General features: G+C 39.5%; 1 protein-coding gene across 20 annotated transcripts in view; it reads right to left on the reverse strand.

Moving 5' to 3' along the window:
- TMC1 (transmembrane channel like 1) overlaps positions 1-20,468 on the reverse strand; it is a 375,625-nt gene that overhangs the window by 124,875 nt on the left and 230,282 nt on the right. For 16 of the 20 annotated variants that reach the window (XR_014266085.1, XR_014266086.1, XR_014266087.1 and 13 more), the window contains 2 exons: positions 5,659-8,640; positions 1,344-1,506 (listed from right to left, as the gene is read on the reverse strand). Coding sequence is in view for 17 of the 20 variants with exons in the window: in XM_082470917.1 (XP_082327043.1) it covers positions 1,344-1,359 (16 nt within the window). In the remaining 3 variants the exon portion in view is untranslated. Of the gene's footprint in view, positions 1-1,343; positions 1,507-3,234; positions 3,286-5,658; positions 8,641-20,468 lie in introns of those variants that run through there. The other 4 variants (XM_082470914.1, XM_082470929.1, XM_082470913.1 and 1 more) reach the window with 4 other exon arrangements.

The following is a 20,468-nucleotide window of genomic DNA, read 5'->3' on the forward strand; positions in this document are numbered from 1 at the left end:
ACAATGATGAAAGAGAGAGGGTGGGGAAAGATCTCAACATGTTACATTTTAAATTACAATTCAGGATTAGCATCATTTTTACAAATGGTTAAGATAGCCTGAGCAGCCTTATTGCAAGTTTTTGTAAAAATTGTTGGAGTTCTAAAGAGAGCCTGCCAATACCTTCACTACCAAAATAGCCTGAGGAGTTTGAGGACCCCAGGTTGGAACACCCTAAAGGTGCTGAAGTTGAACATATTATATAAAATTTGAACCCTACACTTATTAATGGAAAACCAACCCCACCTATTAAAAGCTAATATACAACTATGAGCTATTTCTAATAGCCTCTTTGGAAAAGTGTGTTGAGCCTCAAAAGAAGTGGTTGGTTTTGTTTTTGTTTTTGTTTTCTAAAAGCAATGACCTGTTTTGATAAAAATATTCCTAAGACTGCCCAGATGTTTGAAGTCCGTAAGATAACTGAGCATATTAAATAGGATACTGCTCAGATTCTCAAGACACAGGCCTGGATGACTTTAATAGATTATCTCTACATGAGATCTCTGTCTCCACTTTCCGTTCTAAGATTAAATAAGTCAGCTAAAGGAACGACGGAGACCAAGGCCATTTGGATTAGAAGTTCTAGGCTGAAAAGCAAATATGCATTTCCAGGTTTTCCATATTTAAAATTTTACCAGTTTGTCTTCTGGGGACTGAAATGAGGATGACAACAGATCTAAATGTAAGCTGCATTAGCATCACAAAATGACAGCTGAACATGCCACCTACTATCTCCATAGTACTGAAAATGCACCTCTGTGACAAGTCACAGGTACCAAGAATGTTTCATCACATTGCTTCCCTTCACATAAATACCCCCCCCATAGGGTTTTATGTCTCTCTTCTTAGCTTTCTCTGCCTTAATCCTCTTTCCTCTACTCTTCAGCTTTACTTAATTCAGAACTGTATCTAATTCACAAATTGAAGCAGGACAGGTCTCCCTCACAAACCTGGCCCACACACCAATCTGACAAGAGGTCACTGCTATGGACTAAACCCCAAGCAGGAGTTGCTGCACTGGAATATCAGTGTTATTTTGCTTTCCCCCATTACCTTCTTAAATGAAAGAAAGGTAAGTTCAAGCACTTACTAGTTGGTGAAATCACACATCCATTAAAGAAAAGAAGTTGAAGAAATATTGAACCCTTCCCAATTTCTCAAGAAACAAAGGGACTCTCCCCACAGAAAAAATAGAAAAGGGAATGCCCCAAAGAGGAAACAAAAATTGTGAAACTAACTTTTCAAAGTGCCCAATCTCTAAGAAAGGTAGAGGATCCTACAACCAGGTCTTTATTTTGAAATACCTTTCTTGGGCGGCATCCTGGTGGTGTCCTGTCAGAACGTCTCGGCTGCCGGTTAACTTGAAGAAGGATGACAGGTTGAAGGGACAAATGTTTCAGGTCTGGTCCGGCACATGCACACAGTTCTGCCTGTTGCTGAAAGTGCTCCCTGGTGCCATTTCACAGTCTGAAACATAAGAAGGTACTAATTTCCTCACCATTAAATTTTCATGAATGTTTAGTTTGCCATTTAGGGATGGAGTACTCAGGTCAAAAGGGTTGTATGTGGGGCTCATGTCTGAAATAAAACTAAGCTGATCGTGCAAGTGGTATTCAAAGCAAATCTGGCTTCATCCCATTCTGTATGTGCTTGCCTGCCTCGTTTTAAATACCTTCCATTCTAGGGCTTTACCCTAAATACATGCACAGAGGGCAGTGTAAAGGAAAGCACTTTTAGAAGAGTGAGAAATACTGACCGCTAAGCAGACTTTGTAAATTAAATGAGTAAATAAAGAAGATACTCCTACGTGTGGAGTTCAGGTTTAAGCAGCAAAGCCACGGCGCATTCAGTTTAGCTGTCAATCTCAATGTGGGGAAACTTGGAGATGTTGTGTTCATTTTCTCAAATTCTCTGAAAATAAAACTTGCTATAAGAGGAAACTTATTTTCTGGGAAGTTTAAAAAAAATTTTTTTTTCTATCACACTTCTCAAAGGAAGGTAGTAATCCTTGCTTTAAAATGGTAAACAAAAAAGATTTCCATCACTGAAAAGAAAGGGACAAAAAGTGCTGAAATTTAATGTTGCCAAAGAGGCTGCCTTTTGAGAGGGAGAACACGGGCATTCTCTGGTTACTTTGGTGATAGCCGCTGACCTTGGCAAGAGGAAACACTGTTTTGAAATGGATCCTGGTGGCACATTACACCAAGGCAGCTTTTGGCTTCACAGATGGATTTGTGCACAGATCTGACCCTTCTAGAATATGAAGCCTACTACATAGATTTTAGCTAAAGTAGTGTGTAGCACACCTGGAATTATGGTTTAAAACAAAACTCTGTAAAGTGATGCTCACTTAGTTTTTTCCTATTCTGGACATTAGATCTCAACTGTAATAGTAAGATAGGATATAGCTGATACAAGTACTTACATTTAAAGATTTACAATGAAAGTTAAAGTGGTTCTTTAACTTGGGAATTTATAAGGAAATTGAGAAGTTTTGTTGCAAATTGTTGGACCTATAATCTAGAGTGAGAACAGTACGTAATTTAATTTATATTAACTTTAAAAATATGTAAAATAACTCTAAATGCTATTCTAACAAAAACCATAATAAACTTATAAATAAATTAACAAAAGATGTTCTTCAAGCCTTGTGTCCAGAAAATTATAAAAACAATACTAAACAAAAGATTAAACACAGAAACCAACAAAGAAAAATAGATTAATTCACGCATGTTAAAATTTAAAATTTCTATTCATCAAAAGACGTTTCAAAGAAATTAAAGTAGAAAATACTTACAACTCACACAACACTTCATAAGAGTATAAAAAACAAAGAACTTCTACTTATCAACAAGAAGAAAATCAGCACCCCCAAAAGGGAAATAAGTGGCAAAAGATTTTAACAAATATTACACATAGGAAGATATAAAACCTAATAAAAATGAACAAAACATCAGCAGTAATTTCACAGAAGAGGGAACACAGAGCCAACAGACATATGAAGAAAGTTCCAATGTCATCTAGAGAAATGCAAATCGAGACCACAAGCGGTAGGGGCATGCTGGTTTAAACCTCAGAAGTTCCCCGGGTGAAATTTGAAACTGGCTCCACGCATGGAGGGCAAGCAGAGACCAAAGTAAGAGGCAGGCCACTCCAGATTCATAGCTGGTGGCTTTAATAAACAAGGGAACTCACATTTGAGGTTTGTCTCTGGTGGTCGCAAGACGAGTAGATCTCGGCACTGCCCTGCAGAATGTTAAGGGTTTATATAGAGGCTTTAACTGGGTTAGGTTTTGTATTCAGTCCAGATGGTCTCAAAAACACATTGCTCTTGCAGGACTGTGTCTTTGAGACGGCTCTGGTGCAGGGAAGGCAGGCAGAATGCACCTTCCAAGGACAGGGGAGGGGATAAGGAGCCTCCAATTGCCCGGGTCCAGCTTGAGGGTCAACAACAGTCACATCCTCTCGATGACCTCCTCCAGCTCTCCACCCCTCCTGCTGGCTCTTAAAATTTTACATGCAACCCTTTTTCCACAATGTGCCCTGAGTGGTCAACAAAAAATTTCATTAGCATGGCTCATTTGCGGCTATCTGGCTACGTTAGAGGCAAATACCACAGCAACAATATGGGTACGTGCCAAGAGAAAACACAAATTAAGGTAACAATTCACAAAGTAAGAAACAATTTTTTCCATTAAAAGCCCCATGATCCAAACCACTGATTTATTAAGCTCCCTAGGTGGGGGTTGGATTACTCAGGGTGTTCACTTGTATCCCCGTGTGCTTTAGTAAAAATGCTGCACGGTGTGAACACACACATTCTACTTGGGTAATGGCACAGGTGCCTCCTTGGGAGGCAGTAATATTGTCCAAGACCACCCTATTTCAGAGGACAGCTTTCCTCGTTAGAGACATTTTAGTGTTCAGCAAGGACAGGTTCTGTCGGCTATCATAAGGCTTGCTGGGTGAATTTAATAAGGGCTTTTATGTGAGCTATACCATCCTCCAGGCCAATGAAAGGAACAAAGATGGCAGCCAGATGATCGTACCAATGGAAAACAGAATGCACCCTTCTGGCCTTGAGGAGAAGGAGGTTGGCAACTTTTGTTGCCGTGGGATAGATTTTCTCCTGTGCCCAGGGAAAACCCAGGGTACAGTGGCCGAACCACCTAGATGGAAGCCATGGCCAAAGATTCATGCCACAGAACCACTGGGTTTCATTTGGGTCTCCCCAATAAATACCTGTATGGTGTGAAATAGAATGACTGCACAGTTCTGGTGATATCTCTCTTACATCCCTGGTACAGTTAGCCTGGTTCTGTTTAAAAGGCTTTTAAAATGCTTTTTCTGGTCCCAATGTAGGGGTGCATGGGTTCTCAAAGGTCCAAAAGCCGAGGTGAATCCATCCCAAATCTAAGTGTAGCCACCCATGGCTCTGATGATGGTATTCATAGGACCCTTCTGGTCAGCAATTTGATGGGCTGCCTGTGTAGTTTGATTGACATAAAAAGAATACCCATTGATAGTGTGTGCCACTGGCCAGGTTTTTGGATCAATATTGCTAATGTCAGATGAATTAAGAGTACTAATTCTAGTTTGTTCTTCCTTTATGTACTGCTTTAGTGCTTTCCAATTCCCTCCCTGCAGTGGTGACACCAGCCATGTCAGTCCCAAGAAGGTAGAGGAGGGCAGTTGCCCACAGTCCAACTTTCAGTGCAAAGGGAAATGGCCAGGGCTCATGAGTGATCACCAGCCAAAATGTTCTGAGTTCAGCCCATTGGCTGCTGTGGTTTGTTCCTGTTTCCATCCAGATGGTGTCAGTGTTGGGCTGAATAGCAAGTGCAGTCCATGTGGGTGGGTTGCCCCTACTAGACCCCTCTGTGTACTGGGCATCAGCAGCAATTTCCACTATTCCCTCTCTACAGCCTACAGGGGCTGCCACAGGACTAGGGACAGAGGCATTTGGAAAACCTTCATGTTCTACAGGGCCTAGTTGTACCCGCATTTCTAGAGACAGTGGGCTGGAGGACAGGTTAGTCCTCTTCTTCAAATAGGCATGCCTGTTAGTCAAAGTGGGAGTTTGAGCTATGGCAGAGGTAGGTTGGTGGAACATATTCTCAATCCAACCTTGATAGGAACAGATGTTCTTACCATGATACACTGTTCTTTCATGAGAGGCTCTACTGGAAGAGTGCTGTGTACACTGCTAGGAGCCACGGCTCTATGGGCTATACCAGGTTTCTGCCCCCTTCCAGAGTTGGGACCAAAATCCTAGGGCTACTCTCTCCTTCTGTTGTCTCTGCTACAGTTCCCAACCCATACCTCTGGAGTCACAGACACGTCTAACTCAAATGGTAGCCCTGCTTGGGAGATGCCTAGAGCTTTAATCTCCTTAGTATGTTTGCCCTCTCAAAGGTGGCTCGTTGTTCTGATCTCCAGTCTCACACATGTCCTTTCTTTACCAGGCAATATAAGGAATGGAAACACTGTGCCAGGTAGAGAATAAAAGTCCTCCAAACCCCCAAAATTCCTATAAAAGCTTGCACCTCTTTCATGTCCTTAGAGATTAGCTAGGCTTGCACCTTGTCCATAATAGCTCTGGGACAATTCACGTCTTACCTGATCACATGACTCCCGGAGACTTTACATTGGTGACTGCACCTTCAGTTTTCTGTGTGTTCACCTCCCATACACTTGCTCACAGGTATTCCAGCAAAATCTGCAGTGTGAAGTCAGCAGAGGCAAGGCTTCATATGTTGACATTACATCATCAAAGCAATGGGCCCATTTTACACATGTGGGGAAGAATAACAGGGACAGATCTCCAGGTACCATCCCATGACATTTTGTGGGGCTGTACAGGTAGCCTCACGGAAGAATTTGAAAAGTCCATTATCGTGCCTTCCATGTGAAAGCAAACTGAACTTGTGACTCAGCAGCCAAGGTATTCTGTAAAAAAGCATTTGCTAAGTCCAGAACAGCATGGTCCACTCCTAGGACTGTGGCCAAAGTATCTAAGATGGTGTCAATTTTGGGCACAGCTGCATGAAAGGGGGGCATAACTTTGACCAATTCTCAGTAATCCGCCATCATCTGCCATGAGCTATCTGCCTTTTTTTACCAACCATAATGGGCTGTTGAAAGTGCTATGGACATGGTGTAGAATACCCACTCAGTGCAGTTCTTGAGTAGTTTCTCCTATTTCCTTGACAATTACCACTCTTCGTTAGGGGGAAGGGTAGGCTTACTGATTCCCAGTTGGCATTTCCCCTCAGCAGTACTGGTTTGATTACTCTAACATGGAGGCAGAATTCACCGATAGAGGTTTGCGGAGTTTGGCCTTGCAGGATGTCAGTGCCCAATATGTTCTCTGGTACTGGAGAGATAAAATCCTCATATTCTTGTGGGGGAGAACACCCAATATGCAGTGTCAAAGGGACCTTCCTGACCATAACCAACTGCCCTTGGAAACCATCGATGGCGCTGAAAGGCCCAGAAAATTCCTCAAGTTTACCAGGTATTAGAGTATATTCAGCTCAAGTATCAATCAGAGCTGTCACCTTTTGTTTATTTCTGGGGTACCAGCGAATAGTGAGCTCAACATGTGGCTTCCAATTGCCCCCAACGGCCCTCACTTGGAGGCCATCTTGGCTTATATCCTACACCTGGGGAGTGGGAGGCACCCACCCCGAACAGGACTGTATCCCTGAGGCCTCTGCAGTAGCAGTAGGTACATCAGGGATGGTAGGGCAGGTGGGGCAGGTCTGAGCTCTTGTTCAGCTTTCAAGGCTTTCCACAGGCCAGCTAACACAGTGTTAGGTTGCCCGTCTATCTTTTCAGGTGTGATCCTTGCAGCAATGAGGTCAAACCACATTTGCTTCTGGGTTACTCGTACCAGACCGTTTACAGCCAACTGGGTTAGCCTGTTGTCTTCTTGAGCTCCCTGTCTGTCTTAGGTCTTTCCCACAGCCTGTACCTATCCTGGGATTTGTCAGTATCCCCCAGATCAGCAGTGGCCTGCCCAACATCAAAAACGTCTCCTCTTATGACTGGGCTCAGCATGGTTATCAGTGCCCCATACCAGGTACCGGAGGCATACTGGAGTATCATGGCTTTCATTCCCGCAGTGAATGTAGCCCAGTCAGGGCCTTCCAAGACAGGGGCGTAGATGGCCTACCTCATTTCCCACTCCCTAAGAATTTGTTTTACCTCCTCTAAATATATCCAGGGCCTCATATGTCCAGAGAGACCCCCTTATTGGGTCAAGCTTCCCTGTAGGATAGAATAATCCAATCTGTAAGGGAGTGAGTGCCTTGACCTCCCCCTTGCCCCTCACCCCTGAGCACCCCTGAGCTGGAGAGAAGGCTGTGTGGTGATATTGCTCTTTTTCTTGCCTCCTGCCCAGTCAGAGAAATGCCATTGCCCCCCTTCCCCTGCCCCTCAATCCTGTAACCGTACTAACCATTCCTGGATATTTTCCTGGCCTTTTGTTGGAACTTGATAATTATATCAATAAGCTCAGTGAGCATATATTCTCTCATCAGGTACGTTTCCTGAATTGGGGGCTGCCTTACTGGCTGGGGTTGTTGTTGCTGTGTTTTTGCTTTCCTTTGAATTACGGGTCCAATGGCATGGGGTGTGTCATCAGTTTCACTGTCAATCACCATAAAATCCTCCTTTGTTTTCCTCACTTTCCCAGGGAGTCCACCACTTAAGTGTCCCAATCAGGCTTTGTCACAGGTGCTCAGACCTTAATCCATGGCAGCTTGAGACCTCCTGGCCTTGCAAAACAGCATGCTAAAGTCTGCAACTTAATCATCCTGCTCTCCCACCTTGTCTGCCAGCCCTGAAGCGAGCAGGGCAGTGGACAGTGCACATCCTTCTCTAACCTCAGTTCTTCTTCCAACTTTCTAACTCAAGCTTCAGCCTCTGGTTGGTCATCAGTGTCAAGTCGTACTGCCCACCCTAGAGGCCAGCCCACTGCGCGGTGGTTCATTTCTCTTCTTTGCAGCAGTGTGTTATGCTCAGTTCCTCAAACAAGTGCATTAAACCAGTGGGCATTTTCGGGGCATCACCATACTCATGTGGTGGTCCACAAGCATGTAACATGAGCAACCCCTCTTGACATGAAGGATGATGGCCAACCCTGGGTTTCCCCTATGGATGCCTCTTTTCCAAGATCCATTTCTTCAGTCTCCTGCCCAGTTCAACAACAGTTGGTTTTGCACCTACTTGGTAGGTGGCGATTTTAATAAGCAAGGGAACTTACAGGAGAACTTGTCTTGGGCATCACAAGACAAGTAGATCTCTGCACCCACCTGCCAGCATCTTAGGAGTTTATACAGAGGCCTTAACTGGGTTCAGTCACATATTCACTCCAGATGGTCTCAACACCTTACTCTCTCTCAAGGCCATGTCCTCAAAACAGCTCCGGCTACGGGAATTATAGGCAGAACATACATTCCAAGGGCAGGGGAGGGGGTGAGAAGCCTCCAGTTGCCCAAGTCCAAGTCCAGCGCATGGGTCAATCAGCGATCATATCCTCTTCATGACCTCCTCCAACAGGTATCAATTTTCACCCATTTGGCAAGATTATTAAGCCTGAAAATACCAAATGTTGGACAATTAGGATAAATAGGATCTCTTATATGTGTCTTATAAGAGTATAAATTAGCTCAACCACTTTGGAAAACAATCCAGTTAAATCCTGTGAAGATAAATTTTCGCTTAACTTATGACCTGGCAAATTTACTACTAAGAATATGCAGAAGAAACTCTTGTACATATTCATGAGGATTCAAATACTATGCATTTTATCAGCACTGTTTTTGATAGGAAACTCTTAGCAAAACTTTGAAAAATATATAAATTATGGAATATAAAAATTATGGAATATTTACAAAACAGAATGTTATATAGCAATAAAAGTGAATAAATCAACAAGCTAAAACCAAAAATTTATATGTAAATGCAAATAACTTAGAACTGGAAAAACAACTTTGAAAAAGAAGAAAATAGCTGGAGGACACACACTACCTAACTTCAAGACTTACTAGAAAGCTACAGTAATCAAGACAATGTGATACTGGTATCCAGAGAGACAAAATGGATCACTGGAACAGAAAAGAGAGACCAGAAATAGACCCACACATACATGGTCAAAGGATTTTTAACAAAGGTACAAAGACAATTTAGTGGAGAAATAATAGTCTTTTCAATAAATTATGTCAAAACAATTGGATGTCCACACATTAAAAAAATGAACTTCAAAAGTCAGAGAGAGAAAGACAAATACCACATGATATCACTTATATGTGACACAAATGAACTTATTTACAAAACAGAAATAGACTCACAGACACAGAAATCAAACTTATGGCTACCGTAGGGGAAAGAGGGTGGGGGAGGGGTAAAGTAGGGGTTTGGGATTAGCAGATACAAACTACTATATATAAAATAGATAAACAACAAGGTCCTACTGTATAGCATAGGAAACTATATTCAATATCCTGTCATAAACCATAATGGAAAAGAATATGTATAATTGAATTACTTTGCTATACACTAGAAACTAACACAACATTGTAAATCAACTGTACTTCAACTTAAAAAAATGAACTTCAATCTGCATCTCACCACATACAAAAATTAACTCAAAATGGACCGTAAACCCAGTGTAAAATCTAAAAATGTAAAAATTGTAGAAGAAAACACAGAAGACTATGGGTTAGGCAGAGACATTTTTTTTTAGATATAATACCAAATGTTCAATCCATAAAAGAAAAAACTGATAAATTGGACTTTATTAAACTTCAGAATGTCTGCTCTTCAAAAGATACTTTAAGACAATGAAAACATAATCACAGACAAGGAGAAAATATTTGCAAATCATGCATCTGCAAAAGGACTCAAAATCAGAATATGTAATAGAATATATATAACAACTCTCAAAATAAGAAAACAAACAATTCAATAAAATATGTGCAAAAAATTTAAACAGATATTTCAACAAAGAAGATAGTGATGGCAAATAAGCACAAGAAAAGATACTCAACATCACTAGTAATTAGAGAAATGCAATTAAAACCACAGTAGATACCACTACAGATTTATTGAAATGGCTAATATTAAAAAGACTGGCTATACCAAGTGTTGGAGAAAAGATGAAAAAGACTGGCTAATCCTAACTAGAACTCTCATACACTGCTGGTAGGAATGTAAAATGGTACATACTATACTTTGGAAAACAGTTTAACAACTTCTTGAAAAGTTAAACGTACATTTACCATATGACCTAGCTATTTCACTCTAAGATATTTATTTAACCAAAAGAAAGGAAAGCACATGTCCCTATAGAGATTTTTACATGAATGCTTATAGTAACCAAAACTGAAAACAATCCAAATCTCCATCAACAAGTTAATAGACAAATTGTGATACAGCCATACAATGGAATGCTACTTGATAATACTAAGGAATGAACTATTTATACATACAACAACATACATGAATCTCAAAATAATCATGCTGAGTGAAAGAAGCTAGATAGAAAAAAGTACATGCTGTATTATTTAATTTACAAAATTTTCTAGAAAATACAGTGACAGTGATAGTGACAGTTTTTATCTATCTAGGTTTTCAGGTTGTATACTTGAGTATGTCCAGTTTATTGTATATCAATTTTTTCTCAATAAAACTATTAAAATAAAAGCTATGCATGGGCCAATAATAAGAGTGTGTTATGAAACAAATACCAAGATTAATTTACTTTTGTACAATTGATACCCAAAAGGAGAGAGAGAAAGTAAGAAGGAAAGAGAAAAGGAAGAATAGAAGATGGGAAGAAGGGAGGGAAGGAAGGTAGGAAAAATACCTTTGAAAATTAGGTAGAAACAACCCAAATACAACATGGATAAATCTCAAATGTTTATGCTAAGTGAAAGACGTCTGTCTCCAAAGGGTTCATACTGTAGGATTCCGTTTATATGACATTCTGGAAAAGGCAAAACTACAGAGACAAAAAAACATACCAGTGGTTCTCAGGAGCTGGAGGAATTGACTACAAAGAGGCACAAGGGGATTTTGGGGGATGGTGAAACTATTCTATATCTTGCCTGTGGTGGTTGTTACACAAATGTAGGTGTTCGTCAAAACTCATAGAACTACGCACTTAAAAGAGTGAACTGATTACATATGAATTATATTCCGGTAAATCTGACTGAAAAGAAAAATTGGAAACTGACAACTCTTAGGTTAACTTTGGGCTGAAGTTATTTTTTTCTGCCTATATTGAGTCTTTTTTAAAATGAAATTGACAACAGAAAAAGAACATTACATATTATCTGCCCAACCCCTGGAGACATCTGAGTTTAAACCCCTGCTTTAAACCCATTTCAACTAACACCTTAATAGCATGATCTATTACCTAGCCATGAATAAATCTGTCTGTAGGAATAGAACAGGCAATGTGTGGGATGGTTAGAGATCCAGGGAGACAGGGACTGCTGGGATCCTATAGTTAGTACATAGATCATAAGAACCTGGAGGAGAGGAACTGCAACTTAGGACTGATAAATAGGAAATTACAGCTGAGTGTTTGATCTGAAGGAGACAAAAATATAGCCACAATTTGTGTGCTATTTTATCTATCTGATGAGGGTCTTAATCATCAAAATCTAAAAGCAGGAATATTAGAATCTAAAAATTAGTTTATTTTTATTTTAAATAACAAGCATAGTGCCTCATACATAATAAGGGGTCCATAATTGTCAGTTAGAAGGAAAATGAAGGAGACTAAAAGATGAAAGCGCTAACTGCATGGTACAATATCTATGCAGTTGCACGGGATCTCACAAATAGAAGGGCCCCATTCTTGACTTAATGTTCTGCTGTTGCCACCTTGAAATTCTTAATAATTTTTTAACATGAGGCTCTACATTTTCAATTTGCACTAAGCCTCATGAATTGTGTAGCCAGAACTAAATCCAGGAGATTCTGGAGCCATCACTGAACTTTCTCTAATAGAGGACAGTGAAGAAGACTGTTTTTGATATGGTACATCCATTTGCCATTGTCATAAAGACGTAAGACACATAGTAAAGCACAATTTCAAGTTATAAGACCTATTGAGGTGCATCGACAAACCACAGAGGCAACACATAGATCAAACTGGAGGGTGGCAATCAGACTACATGTATATGACTACATAGCTATTTTTAAGTTGACAGATTGGATAACCCCTGAAGGAAAAAAAAAAAAAAAATCAAGAATGGAAGTAGTGCCTACAACCTCAAAATAAATCACAAGTAGCTGGTATGGGAAAGACTGCCACTCAAGTGTCACTGGTTTGTGCCACATCCACAAACATGATTATGACCACCCCAATTCCAGTCCATCTTGTCTGCCAAATGAAAAGATGGGCATGTCTAAGAAATTTATTTAAATTTTCATCCAAAACCAAATCCCAACTAAAAACAACTCTGCCAGGAAGGGTGAGGTGAGGTAAAGGCTTGTGGTCTCAGTTTCTTAAATGTTGTCTGATTCTTCATCTACAAAACATAAGAGGAGACAGGCACTGGAATGAGTTTATTAATGTTAAATATACTTTCCCACGTTTGGAAAGTGTCTTGTCATTGAGGCCAGTCACCCTCTCACTAGACCTGAATACAGTTAAGCCCAAATCAAGAGATGAGTGATGACTGTACTGGGGCCTTCTCATCACGGTTACTTTTGTACTATACATCAGTGACCATGCGATTGATCATCCAAATCAGGACACTTTTGGGAGTGCTAAAATGTTAAGCTGTAAAGGACACTGGGACAATGGACACAAACCATGGTTCTCCCAGGCCAGTTATGACACATAGTCACCCTAACTGTAATATTATCATGCATAATACAGGCATCCCATTAACCTTTAGTAGTACCAATACACATCATCAATAAAAATGACAGTTACAAAGACACTGACATACATGTATCAAGTGCTTTTTCTGTGCTGGGCATTATGCTAAGCACTTAAGTTTTTAAAATTTTATTAATTTATATTTTATTATTTTTAATGCACTTTATCAGAAATGCATTTTTTGATTGTATATGTAGGTGCATAATACTTTTGCAAATTGGCCTATGGAACTGGTTCTTTGGTCTATTTTAAATTATTTTGATGCAAAATGCAATTAATTTTGGTTGCTGGAGTTGGGGAAGGGGTGGATAGTGCCTAAAGAACTAAGAAAGATGAACAATGAAAAAAAATAGCTAGTTTAAACTGTAGATAATGGAAAATTAAATTATATTTGAGGGCAGCTTGAGTATGATATGTATGATATGAGTATGATATGTATTTTAAAGTAAATACAATCCTTGTTTAATTAAGAAAAGATAACTTTAGTGTTAAAATTCCTTTAATTTATTCCTCTACATATTAGATAAGACTGCTTATTTTAATACAAATATTATAGTAGTTAAATTTCAAGCATATACTTTACATGAGTAACTCTGCCAACATATGTGGAGACCAGAGAAGAAGCTTATAAATTACTTCAAGGCTTTATACATACACCCAAAAACAACTTCTGCAGAGAAAATCCTTGGGAAAATGTCAAATATTTTTTATATATTAATGTGGCTTCTAAAACTATATATAGATACATAGGTAGAGTTATGCTATTGCTATCATTACCTAATAAAAAGTCTACAAAATTTATTTTCCCTTTCTCAAAGGATTTTTCTAAGAAATAATTAGGTTTCTAAGACTGTGAACATTTTGCAGCCTTAAAGTCAGTTGCTATAAAAATTCAAGGGATTAGAAGTAGTATGCTAAGCTATATTTATTAATTGTGTGGACCACATTTAAAATTATGAATCCTACTTTCTTAAACTTATGGTTAGCATTCTTTAAAATATCTTTCTGTGCATTATGTAAATTCATATCCCAGAAATTGCAAACAAACCCACAAAACATTAGAATAAATTACATTAAAATATCACCAGGGCTTCCCTGGTGGCGCAGTGGTTGAGAGTCTGCCTGCCAGTGCAGGGGACACGGGTTCGAGCCCTGGCCTGGGAGGATCCCACATGCCGCGTGGCAACTGGGCCCGTGAGCCGCAATTACTGAGCCTGCGCGTCTGGAGCCTGTGCTCCACAATAAGAGAGGCCGCGATGGTGAGAGGCCTGCGCACCGCGATGAGGAGTGGCCCCCACTTGCCACAACTAGAGAAGGCCCTCGCACAGAAGCGAAGACCCAACGCAGCCATAAATAAATAAATAAATAAGCAAATACTTTAAAAAAAAAAAAAAATCACCAGCAGTTATTTCCCATGAATGAAATTCTTAACACATTGATATAACTCTATATTTCCTGACTATAAAAATAAATGCATACTTATGGCAAAAAATAACAATGAAGAAGAAAAACATAAAGATGAAAGTAAAAATTACATGCTCAGAGGGATTATGAATTGCTTCTTAACTCCTTTATGTTCTTCAGTAATTTAATGATTTTTACAGAAAGTGGGTATCAATTTTCCAATCAAGATGAACAATGATTGTGCAGTAAAGTGAAATAAAATGCAACTAATTCATTAAGAGTAAAAAGGAATGAGGAGATATGACTGTGTTTTCTATAAAGAAACCCTTGACCATTCTTAGAAAAATTGGGTTTTAGTCCCAAACCTGACATGTAGCAGCTCTGCCACCTTAACCAAGTGTCGCTAGCCCTCTCTGTAAGATGAGACAAGGAGATTTTCTGTCAATTCATTCTCTCGGCTCATTTATTTCTGTCTGTGCCTTCATTCAGCCAATACTATTGAGAACCCTCATATAACAGGGCCTGGAATAGTATAATGGCATAGTGAACAATACAATCAGTATTTTTATTAACTCCTTCCGGCTCCTTTGTGCAGATAGGTTAGAGATGGGGGTGCAGTAAAGTGGGACAACAGACAGGAGACTGCTATAGTGCAGTGAGCGTCGATGGGGGCCTTGGACTACAATGACAGCAGTGAACGCTGGGAGAGTCAGATGACTTCAAGACATATTTGGACTTAGAATAGTCAAGACTAGCTGATGAATTGAAAGAATTGTAGGAAAAAGCAAGGAAAAGGAAGATTCAAAAATAACTCCCAGGCTTCCAGGCTTTAATTACTCATGAGATGAAAGCAGATATTATAGTGTACAAGGAATGACAGATGATTAGTGTACGAGAAAATAAGATCCTTTTAGATAGAAAATTAGAGTAATAGGATAGATAAATATTGGTCGTGTATAGGCAGGTGATGGGGTGTGGGGCTTAAGGCATATGTTTTAAATAGGAGACCAGGAAGGGACTGTCTGAGAAGTTGCATTTAAATTGGGACCACAGTGAGTTCTCTAGAATGGGGGACATGATCATCATCTACACTACTTCAGGAGAAAACTCTGAAAATTATAGCAATTCAAAAAATTTCCCTCAGATTTCCCTTCAAAATTTACTAGATAGTCAAATGCTCTACCCCCGAGCTATACAGAATGAAGTAGGTGAGAAAGAGATAAACAAATACCATATGCTAACACATATATATGGAATCTAAAAAAAAAAAAAAAATGGTTCTGATGAACCTAGGGGCAGGACAGTAATAAAGACACAGACATAGAGAATAGACTTGAGGACACAGGGAGTGGGAAGGGTAAGCTGGGATGAAGTGAGAGAGTGGCATGGACTTATATACACTACCAAATGTAAAATAGATAGCTAGTGGGAAGCAGCCTCATAGCACAGGGAGAACAGGGAGATCAGCTCGGTGCTTTGCGACCACCTAGAGGGGTGGGATAAGGAGGGTGGGAGGGAGATGCAAGAGGGAGGGGATATGGGGATATACGTATGAATATAGCTGATTCATATTGTTATACAGCAGAAACTAACTGTAAAGCAATTATACTCCAATAAAGATGTTAAGAAAAAATTACTAAGTAGTCATTTCTGTGCTAGACTATATTTTTAAAAAATCAGGAATTCCTTATTAATGGAATACTCATTCTCTTATACTTTTCCAGTTATGAAGATGTTTATGCAGAATCCCCTGTATCCAAGAATGTGGCCTGAACAACTTAGAATAGAAGGGATTTTTCCACTGACTTTCTAGGATTCGTTAATAGAACTATATGTCAACATGTTTGTCAGGCAAATTTTCAAGATATATCTGATCCTATCAGATGCTAGGTATGACACAGTGGGATATCCATGAGGTTTCCTTGGTGATCTTGATTAGTCTTCTAATACTGTAATAATTTAGACTTCTATTCTGACACTAGAAGAATAATTCAGAGTTGAATGGTTACGGCTAACCAGAGAGATTAATGTAAAAAATTAAACAGTTCAGAGGAATAAGGTGTTCTAATTATGAAACTGATAGGAGGTACTATGTCCAAAGTACACTGAAGAGTTTGTAGAAGACCTGCCAACTAGGGATAGAGACAGGGCAGAACCATGGGTAGGATTTATACTTCTTGAATTTTCAGGTCAAAGGATGTATTGACTAGGAAAATCTTGAGTAAGTGAAAATAGATCCAGCACTCAGAACAATAAGATCTCTATGCCAGATGTGTCAATACTAGGCCATTAAAATAGGCTTGTAAAAAGAGAAAATAATAGGCAGTTTAATAATATGTCCCTGTGAAATCTCTGAACTTTAGAAAATAAACAAATTGGTCGTCATTGGTAAACAGCAAACATCTGAAATGCTCCAGACCTGAGGAACTCTGAACACCACGGAGGGCTGCTGACATTTTTGCTTGTCTCCCCCATATTTCTTCTCATTAGTTGGTTGAAAAAAAGAACATTCAACAGAAGTTCTAGGCTTCCTTTTTTAGGGCAGGGTTTCTCAATATTGGCCCTATTGACATATTTGACAAAATAATTCTCTTTGTGGGGGGATCATCCTCTAAATTGTAGGATATTTAGCAACATCCCTGGCCTCTGCCCACTAGATGCCAATCGCACAAGCCCCCAAGTTATGACAACCAAAACTCTCCAGACATTGACAAATGTCCGCAGGAGACAAAAACCATCCCTGGTTGAGAACCACTGCTCTAGGCTGACAGTTACTATATACCATAGATTCAAAGATCCACACATTGCTGTATTCTTTATTATTGAAAGAATTAAAAGCACTGGAAAGATCTGGGACAGAAACATACAAGGCACCAACCTCCAAACTGTGCCATTTTATTTATTCCATACCACATTGCTAATTATATATTGAAATCTTAGAAAATGAGCCTTTTGAATGACCTCATTTTTCATAATTATTCTTAAAAATTGTACAAGTCCAAACAAGTTAGGTATGTTACTAATTGAAATGTACACAAATTTCTTGACCAAATGTACTTAGTAAGGCTCCTTTAAGCTGGCCCATCCTCTGCCCATCCTCAGATCAGGGCAGGCCTTACCTGCTATGGGTAGAAGCTTGGTCTTTATTCTGTTGCTTGGCAGAGACAGAAGGCAGACTAGACATCACAGGAAGAATGGAAGATCACTTCAACCTTATTCTGGATCCCAGATTCCCTTTTCTTACCTTTAACTCTGGCAGATTTCCCTGTATAATGAGAGTGTCTTAGTCTGTTCAGGCCACTATAACAAAGTACCACAGACTGGGTGGCTTATAAACAACAGAAATTTATTTCTCACAGTTCTGGAGGCTAAATTTATTTCTCACAGTTCTGCTAGGGTGCCAGCATGGTTGGGTTCTGATGAGAGCCCTCTCCTAGTTGCATACGGCAGTCTTCCCATTTTATTCTCACCTGGCAGAAAGAGGATTTGAGACCTCTCTGTAGTCTCTTTTATAAAGGCAGTAATCCCATTCATGAGGTTCTATCCTGATGATCTAATCACCATCCAAAGGCCCTCCCACCCACCTCCTAATATCATCACATTATGAGGATTTCAGCATATGAATTTTCTGGGAATACAAACATTCAGTCCATAACAGGGAGCTACCCTATTTAGTGAAGCTGAAAGGTCCAGCAGTCATAGAAGAGAGAAACTGTCTCTAAGGGGTGAATGTATATGTGCTAAAAACAACTGTTGTAGGGCATGCATTCAGTGAGGTGATATAACTCTGTCTGGGTTTATATCAGATTTGCCTAAAGACACAATCTGCTTAATCATAGTTTCCCCTATCTCCAAACTCCAGATTGCCATCACCCCTGGCAACTCTATCTCATAGCTCCTCTCTATGAGTGATTTAAACTCTTATTCCCATTGCTAGCTGCCTGATTCTGATTTTCCCAAATCAAATTCAAAAGAGGAGAGAGAATTTGATTGACTTACCCTATCTTTTCAAATAATAATAATAATAATAACTATAACATGCAACAGGATTAGGTATCATGTACCAAACAGCATATGGATTAACTCTAAATCCTTACTTCAAACAAATCAAATAGGAATAATCATTAAGCTCATTTTATGAAAGAAGAAAATGAAGATCAAAGTCAAGTGGCAAACCTTGGATTTGGACCTAGACAGTCTGACTCAGCTCCCATTCTTTTAATCACCTATAATTTGATGGTCATGGGTCAGGTGCCCACCATGGTCCAATTTTGGCCGCACCCGAGTAGGACAAAGCATGTGGTCCCCACAGTAGGAGCTGAGGGCAGTGCCACATCATTTAAAAGTGGCCTAGGCATGTGGCAGGAAACTACCTTTGACCTAACACAATAGCTATCCAAAAGGGCAACAAAGGCCACTTTAAACATGAAGTGAATAACTGGTTAGCAAAAATATATTTCCTGTACCGTGAAAAGAGCAAAAACAGAAAAGGTAAGGCCAAGCTTTCCCTTAAGCAACAAAATATATCAAGTTATTATAGATCCACAGATTTGCTGAGCAAATTGGATAAGGAAAAATTCTACACATCTTTTAAATGCTAACATTCTTGTTATTAAATTATGTTTTTGAATCATCTCTCAGTGATTAATGTACACTGTCAAGCCCATTTTATTTTATTTATATTTTATCTTATATTTTGCAGAAAAGTATATAGGGGTAGAGAGCTTCTACTTCTAAAAGTACATCTTTCTACCACCTTTGTCAATGAAAGTGTGCTTACCTAATTTTGAATATCTACTTCAAAAAAATTTTTTTTGGCTGCATTGAGTCTTCGTTGCGGCATGCGGGCTTTCTCTGGTTGCAGCAAGCGTCGGCTACTCTTCGTTGTGGTGCGTGGGCTTCTCATTGCGGTGGCTTTTCTTGTTGCAGAGCATGGGCTCTAGGCACGTGGGCCTCAGCAGCTGTGGCTTGTGGGCTCCAAAGCGCAGGCTCAGTAGTTGTGGCACATGGGCTTAGTTGCTCCGCGGCATGTGGGATCCTCCTGGACCAGGGATCGAACCCGTGTCCCATGCACTGGCAGGCGGATTCTTACCCACTGTGCCACCAGGGAAGTCCCGAATATCCACATTTTAATCCAGCCTCTTGCAAAGCTTGCAGATATGTCTCCAAGTTCTTCTGGAATTTAGAGTTACATAAGAGTTTAATTTTAGTTCCTTTTATTGGCAAACTTTTTTCTACTTCCTGAGCACTTATTTTTTTAAATCCTAATAATTAATGTATTTGTAAGAATGGACTTTGCAGTATTTCTTTTGTGTGTGGGGGGGTTGTTTGTTCTGAATGCTTTTTACTAGAATCTGTGAGCCTTTTCAATCTACATACTTTGACTTCTTTCAACACAGTCATTTTATTCCATTACATTTTTAATATTTATTCTGTTTATATTATCTTTGTTGTTTCCTTAGGAGTACTTAAAGTTCTTAGCTTTAGCTTAAACTCCATTCTTTGCCCTCTATATCCATGAACTTTTCCTTTCCATCTTCTTGTCCTTTTACTCTATGTTCTGCAAAAATTTCTCAAGTTTGTTTTCCATGTGAGTATATGCATCATTGACTGTGCTCTTTCCTCCCTCGGCATGAATGTTTTATTCTTTTTGCATTGCTTTAGTTCCTTGTCACTCTTTACTATCTCTCCCATATTTCTTTCAGTCTCACTTGGTATCTTCTCATCCCGGCTTGTTCTTTCCTCGTAGCTTTGTGCTATTTCCTAATGGTCGTGTTTTCTTACACCCTGCTCTTATCTTTATGGGCTTCATTAATGTCTTTTGTGATTGTTCATCCTTGACAAGGAAACACTTGTTCAGATTCACTATTCTCAAAGAGGTAGAGTATGTGGATGGCTGTTTTCAGAGCCACCTGCTCTCCCTAACAACTTACTTTCTAAAGAGATAGGAGCTTTGAGAAAACGACTGTTCAGGAAGGTTGCATTTGATGTGAGACTAGCTATGGGGCATTGTAGCCTGGGAGATATAGTTCTCAAAATAAAATGTCATACTGTTTTTTTGGGGGGTTTTTTTGGTTTTTTTAAGAGGAACATCTTCAGGAAGATTTTTTTTTTTAATTTA

The sequence above is a fragment of the Balaenoptera physalus genome (genome assembly GCF_965194825.1).
Source record: "Balaenoptera physalus genome assembly, chromosome: 7".
In the NCBI taxonomy this organism is placed as follows: Eukaryota; Metazoa; Chordata; class Mammalia; order Artiodactyla; family Balaenopteridae; genus Balaenoptera; species Balaenoptera physalus.